General features: G+C 38.8%; 1 protein-coding gene across 1 annotated transcript in view; it reads left to right on the top strand.

The window, feature by feature from the left end:
• Window positions 1-1,280: 1,280 nt before the first annotated feature.
• Window positions 1,281-7,255, top strand: part of LOC119579034 (another transcription unit protein-like) — a 10,712-nt gene continuing 4,737 nt past the window's right edge. The window contains exons 1-8 of the mRNA XM_037926750.1: window positions 1,281-1,345; window positions 3,140-3,256; window positions 3,513-4,415; window positions 4,673-4,721; window positions 4,957-5,036; window positions 5,807-5,991; window positions 6,226-6,428; window positions 7,176-7,255. The exon at window positions 7,176-7,255 is cut by the window's right edge and continues 83 nt beyond it. Of these exons, the coding sequence (XP_037782678.1) occupies window positions 1,300-1,345; window positions 3,140-3,256; window positions 3,513-4,415; window positions 4,673-4,721; window positions 4,957-5,036; window positions 5,807-5,991; window positions 6,226-6,428; window positions 7,176-7,255 (1,663 nt within the window). The 5' untranslated portion in view covers window positions 1,281-1,299. The remainder of the gene's footprint in view (window positions 1,346-3,139; window positions 3,257-3,512; window positions 4,416-4,672; window positions 4,722-4,956; window positions 5,037-5,806; window positions 5,992-6,225; window positions 6,429-7,175) is intronic.

Below are 7,255 nucleotides of genomic sequence, written 5' to 3' on the forward strand. Positions count from 1 at the left end.
TATAATCTACGTTACATCACTCACAGTTCTAATTTCATCTGCATCTTTATACCACTCCCAGCTCTATACCGTTTACTTTGCATTACTCAAAGTTCTAAATTATTTCCAGCTCCATGTTATTCACCTCTCCCCTCCCGTTTCCTTTATCACCAAATTGTCTCTTTATGAAATTATTCACCTGCGGAATTATCGATTTTCTTCCTGGTGTTAATGTGCATCGCGTTGTTATTGTGTTTAGTGTTATTATTGTTATCGTCATCATTGTTATTATCATTATTATTGTCATTTTCATTATCTTGATTATCGTAATATTTATAATAGAAAATATTATTTGTGTTATTATCATTATCATTTTTATTATTATTATTATTATTATTATTATTATTATTATCATTACTGTTAATTTTATTATTATTATTATCTATATTATTATTATCATTATTATTATCATTGTAATAATTATTATTATTGTTTCTGTCGTTGCAGTTGTTATTATCATCAATTTCATTATCATTATTAGCATCGTCATTATTACCCTCACTATTGTTATTATTGTTATCATTATTATTATTATTATTATTATTATTATTATTATTATTATTATTATTATTATTATGAGAGAGAGAGAGAGAGAGAGAGAGAGAGAGAGAGAGAGAGAGAGAGAGAGAGAGAGAGAGAGAGAGAGAGAAGAGAGAGAGAGAGAGAGAGAGAGAGAGAAAGAGAGAGAGAGAGAGAGAGAGAGAGAGAAGAGAGAGAGAGAGAGGTTTATCGGAAACATTAATGTTATATTTAGTATACAAAAGACACAAAAGTTTGTTTTCAAAATAATGAAAATGTCATTAAAATTTTCCAGGGAGCAAGATGTAATTTCCTCAAATATCCTAAATTAGAAATATTACAAAATAAAGAGTTTTAAAAAGATGTTGAAAGTAATCTCTTTTGACACAAGAAAACAATAAAACTGTTTAAAAAAAGATAAAGTACCTATTTTCTCAATGGAAACCATATCAAAACCACCTAAACGATTTAGAAAACTCAATAGATCGTAATTTCGTTTTTTTTCCCTTTTCTTTTTGATGCTTTTAATAAAAAGAGAAAAAAAGACGGTTTTGAAACAAGGAAACAATAAAACTATAAAAAAGTTAAAGTACTTCTTTTTCAATAAAAAAAATACAGAAACCACCTAAACTATTAAGAAAACTCGATAGATTGCATTTCCGTATTTTTTTTCCTTTTTATGCATTGGATAAAAAGAGAGAAAAAAAAAGAGTCTCGCTTGACACCCGAAGCCAAACAAACATGGCGCCTTCCCGGAACCTCGCAGGAAAGACGAAAAATGACGAAGGTAAGCCTCAGAAACGCGAATTTCTGGGTGGTAGGATGATATTGTTGAAGCTAAAGTCCGGGAGGTCCATTTGGTGTGTGGAAATATGAGGGGAAAATGCCGCTGGGAGCTTGTTTGCGGGGAATCGGGGTTGCGGTACGGGCTGTCGGAGCCGCTTGTTTTGGGGAAAATTTTATTTTTTTTTTGCATTTATTGTAAAGTTAGTTGATAAAATCCACCAAAAATTAACTCTATGGTCAGTTAGTGGGGAGGTTTAATTGTTTAGAAGGGATTTCAATGTGAATTAAGTGGTTTTATAATGGTTTCAGTACAGTCGGTCTTCTGTTTGTAATTAACGCGTCGACCGGCAGCCGGCCAGGGAACTTACAAAGACATGTTACTTGGGAATGATTCTGAAGTAAATGTGTTCAGCAGGTCCGCACCCTTCTGAGACTGAGGCCCCAATTTGAATTAACGAACACGTATTCCCATTCTAAATGCGCTCATTACCATCAAGAGCGCTTATATGATCCAAACACCTTCGTAGGTATTTGTTACCGAGAGAGATGCACCTCCAGAGACAAAGTTGCAAAACCTGGGTATCTTGCGGACCCCAAATCCAAACGTAACTTTTCCTGCTTTCTACCTCTGTACCCCGGCTCAGACATGAACCTACCGTAAAAAAAAAAAAAAAAAAACTTTATAGGCACTACACGCCGGCTGCCACGACAATTTCGTTCTAGAAAATATAGGAGACACATGAGGGCTACAAATGAGCTGTGGTGAGGAGGGATTATGAAAAACGGATTTATAGAATATGTGAGCATGTTATGTACTTAGTCTCTGAGCAGTGATATGTAGCGGATATTTTCGTCACTTTGTGGTAAATGTGAGGCCAGAGCAGACGTACTTGAGTTGTTTATTACCATATTTTTCGTGCTCTATTCGGTGATAATGTCCATTTCCCAATATCTCTGCGCATCATTCTCAGTAACCTTAATCCCTTCCTATTCTGGGGACATTGGCTCCATATGCCTATCACTGTTACTGAGAGCAATACACAGAGAGAGAGGAAATAGAGACCACTATCTTATAGATCAGAAGTAGAGTAATAAACAACACAGGTACAGCTGCACCGGCCTCGTGCGTACCACGGAATGATGAAAATATCCAGTGCATATCACTTCTCAGAGACCACGGGGTGCTATTAAAGTGGTCCCCTCCCTTCCCCTGTCTGGAGAATAAATAGAAGATATAAAAAATTAAGTTTGGGTTTTGGGTTCGCTTAATACCCTGGTTTCGGGACTTCGTCTCTCAGAGGGTGTGTCATGTTAACTTTCCGCAACAGAGTTACATTGCCGATCGGGCCAGATTTGGTATTATTGGATTCTTCTTACCCTCTGTGTAGGAATATATGTAATAATTTTTGTGAAAGGTAGTTTCAACCCTATTATGAAATTTATATCTGCTATCAGTTTTCGTGTTTATGTCCAGGGAAGCCAATCGCTTCTGGTGTAAGATAAATTTATATTTAATTAGATATAATTTTATATGTGTATTCGGTTACTTAAAATTTGTTACATAAAATTTGGTGCTGGCATAGACTTTTACTGTTGGTCTACATTTTCAAATGTTGAAATGCCAAGGTATCTTATGAGGGTAAAAAAAAAAAAAGAGAGAAAAAAAAAAGAAGATAACAACAACAGATATCCTATCTGGAGATTTATGTTAGAATTTACAAGAAAATAATTTATTTTTTGAGTAAAATTTAACATGCACAGTAGAAACAAATGAAATAATTAACCCCCTTTGCAGATGGAGCAATGGAGTCGTCTGATAACTCAGACTCAGAGAGTAGCTCTGGCACCAGTAGTTCGAGCAGCAGTCGTGCCAGTAGCCGTGCGGACAGCAGGTCACCTGCCAGTGCCCCACGTAAGCCTATTTCATGTAGTAGTAGTAATGTGGAAAATGTTGTTGATCATATTGTAGTTTTCTGTATAATATATTTTTTGATGGTAGAAAATAATAGTCTCTCTGGAATGCAAAGGTAAAGTCAATTAAGTAGCTTATGTAATGCATACAAGGGAACTGAATATTGTAATATTGATGGCAATACCATGCATTTTTCTCAAGCTAAAATGAGAAGCTTAGTGAAACCTTTTCCCTATTTTTCTTCCTGTGCTTTCAGGGAGTCGAAGTCCTTCACCCGCTGGCAGCAATAAGAGTGGGTCAGTAGGTGGAATTCGCAGTCCAGCAGGAAGCAGAGGAAGTGCCTCACCTGCCAGCCCAAGAAGCAGGGGCAGTGGGTCGCCCCCGGCGAGTCCTCGAAGCAGGAGCGGGTCACCTCGGAGCAGAGGCAGCCAGTCTCCACAGAGCAGAGGAAGTCGGTCTCCACCAGGGTCTCCACAGAGCAGAGCCAGTAGGTCCCCCCGTAGTCGAGGGAGTGGATCCCCGGCCAGCCCACAGAGCAGGGGTAGCGGTCAGCCCCAGGGCAGTCCGCGCAGCAGAAGCCGGTCTCCTGCCAGTCAAAGGAGCAGGTCAGGGACTCCAGTAAAGAGTAGGTCTGTGACACCTCATAGCAGGTCAGTCACACCTCAGAGAAGCAGGTCTGGCACACCTCAGAGGAGCAGGTCAGTTACTCCCCAGAGGAGCAGGTCAGGGACACCCCAGAGGAGCAGGTCAGGGACACCCCAGAGGAGCAGGTCAGGGACACCCCAGAGGAGCAGGTCTGGGTCCCGTGCAAGCAGGACCCCTGTCAGGTCTCCAACTCCAGAGGGTTCTAGAAGAGGCAGCCGGTCACCAGCCCAGTCGGGGGGGAGGGGCAGCAGAAGCCCAGCTGGAAGTGTGACCCCAGTTAGGTCAAGGAGCAGAAGTCGCTCTCCAGTGAGGTCTAGGTCGAGCCGCTCTCCAGCCCGGTCCAAGAGCAGGAGCAGAACCCCTACGTCCAGGGCTGGTAGCAGGTCCTCGAGAAGGTCAAAAAGTGGCAGCCGTTCTCCGGCGAGCAAGGCGGGCAGCGAGAGTGGCAAAAGGAAGTCAGCTTCCAGGTCGAGGTCACGCTCACCTCGTCTTAGTGATGAAGAGGGAAGGAAAGGTGAGGAGGCATTTCAGACCTTTGTACAGGAATCTATTTGCCTGGTTGTCTCTTATAGATTTCCCCTTGTAGTGGCACTTTTTGGTATGCCTCTGAAAATATAACATTGAGAAAATACATTGTTTCTGAAAATACAACATAAATATGAAAAAGCAAGTATTACATCAGTAAGTTATGACAATAAGTATAGAAGTTAGACATTTATAATACTATTGTTTTGACACTGACTAATCAATATATTTCTCTGTTGCTTTTAGATACTGCTGCTAAAGGCTCAGATGATGATAGTGATGTCGAAATTGGAAGGTGAGTAAAAAAAAAAAAAAAAAAAGTTTTAACACAAAGTCAGCTGAATGATTTTACAGTATAATAGATACTTAGGGGAAGGTCATATTTGAAAATAGATATTCATGGGAATAATTGCAGATGTGGTCATGACACAAATGTTGATTTTCCCCTTTTTTTTTCTTTGTATCACTAGCCAGAGTTTCCTTCTATTAATATCACTCATGATTATGATTTGGCCATTTGCCTCCCCCAGGAAGAGGAAGCGCGCCCTTATGAGTGATGATGAGTCTGGAGATGAGGCCAAGAAGAGGAAGTCAGATGATGATGAAGACTGTAAGGAAGTTCTCACTTTTTCCTTCAAAAAAACTATATTTATGATGATTGGAGAGAAAAATACCATTATGAAGGCTTGATTTTTTTTTCTGTTTAATTTTTTTTTTTTTTGAAAGGAAAATTATTGTGTTGTAAATTTAGATTCTTTTAATTTACTTGATAGAGGAGAAACTCTTAAATTAAAAATGATCTTTTGGTTCATGATATTTGCCTAAAATTTTAGAATTAGATATATTAAAAACTCCAAATCTTCCACTGAAATTATAATTTGATAGGGGTATGAAGAACTATAATATACGAAAAAGCTATTCTAGAAAAGAGTAACTCACATATCTACAGTACTTGTTTTGATTTAAAAAATACAACTCGCCTTCCCTTCTGATTTTTTATTTGATATATAAACTTTCTGCCTTTTATATTCTGGCCATGATGCACTAAGCCTATATGACAGGTGTCAAGTGTTCTACATGGTCAGGCCTCCACTATGTTGTGGACTAAATAGTTGTTTGTTTGTTCAGCTCTATTTGGAATCACTCCACAATAGGCTTAAAATTTCATTGTAGTCTGTTTCATTGATAAGTAGCCAGAATCATACACAGGATGATTCTGCAGCTGAGTGCATGGGGCGTCTGGTGCATTGCTCGGTTTGGCAGAGCTAGAAACCAATAGATGACTTTAGGAACATGATTATCATGCTTGTGTCTGTAAATGGCAGATGCTTCAATGTGTAACTGAGATTTTCCTCTCACTCATGCTTCCTCACCTTGCAGTGGGTGCCGAGGACTTGTTTGGAGATGCAGATGACATCAGCGAGGATGAGGAGGAACGCAAGAAGGATGAAGACAGGCGTTCACGCTCCCGCTCTCGATCCCGTTCCAGGTCAAGGTCACGCTCAAGGTCGAGGTCCAGGTCACGCTCCAGGACTCCTGGCTCACCAAGGCTTATTGTACCAGATGTAAGGGCTCTTGTCTTGGTGGTTATTTTTATTTTCATTAGTGCCTCTGCTGAGGAGGCCGCTTTTTCCTAGTTACTCTTTATCCATATTTGCTAGATATACAAGATGTAATTTTTTAAAAAGTGGTATTGCAAAGAGGAGCCTAGGGATTTTGCTAATTTAGTGTTATGTTTTGTAAAATGCAAGAGCAAATGAGCCTAAATAAATTTCAAAAAACAATTCTACCTTACCCAGGATGAGGAGAAGGAAGACGAGGGGCCTCCACCAGAGACGAGAATTGAGGCCGAGATCCCCAAGATCAACACCAACCTTGGGCGTGACATCCATTTTGTCAAGCTGCCCAACTTCTTGTCGGTGGAGACAAGGCCATTTGACCCAGATCTCTACGAGGATGAGATTGACGATGAGGAGACGCTTGATGAGGAGGGCAGGGCAAGGTGGGGCTCAGTTTGAAGACTCGCATCTGGATTGTTATATAAATTTAGTTTTTCTTTCTTTCCTTTTCTTTTCATTCTAAGTCTGTATGGGTATCTGCATATCTCTGTGATCACCTTTTGTTAGACGGGTCTATATGTATTTGTGTCTTGGTGTATCTCTTTATCTATATTTGTGTGTATATCTATAAAATGGTCTGTCTCAGATGATTTTTCATTCTACATTTTCTTTCTTTTTTATTAATTATTATAATTTTTTTTTTGCATTTGCCTATCTTGGCCATGTTGGCTTTCATTTAATTTTCTCTTAGTGCTTGTTATTTCATATTTTGTTTACCTTTTCCTTTGTTTTTTTGCATATAAGGAATAGGAATGTTTATGCCAAATTTCTGTTCTCAGACTTGAGAAAATTTTATGAAACATGCACTTAGAACAATAACTTTGACATTTTATATTTATTGTAGAGATTTGTAGTAGGAATCTTATTTTTGTTGTGCTTACATTATGCATGTATGATATATATTTATGATTTTCATTTTATGCACTTTACAGCATGTATTGTGTAATTTATATTTTGTAAAACACACACAATGCGTCGAGGTATTGAAACTTGATATGCATTCTTCATAAGTTTTAATGCTTTTTCCACAGATTTGTTTTCACTTTGTCACTCTTGTATTTCTATACTTTTTTCTCTCCAATTATTTGTTATCATACTTTATTTCTCCTCTGTTTCTTCCTCTCTCCCAGGCTCAAGCTTAAGGTGGAGAACACTATCCGATGGCGGACGGTCTTTGACAAAGAGGGCAATGCCGTCAAGGAGAGCAATG

Source organism: Penaeus monodon, chromosome 11 (assembly GCF_015228065.2).
Source record: "Penaeus monodon isolate SGIC_2016 chromosome 11, NSTDA_Pmon_1, whole genome shotgun sequence".
Taxonomy (NCBI): Eukaryota; Metazoa; Arthropoda; class Malacostraca; order Decapoda; family Penaeidae; genus Penaeus; species Penaeus monodon.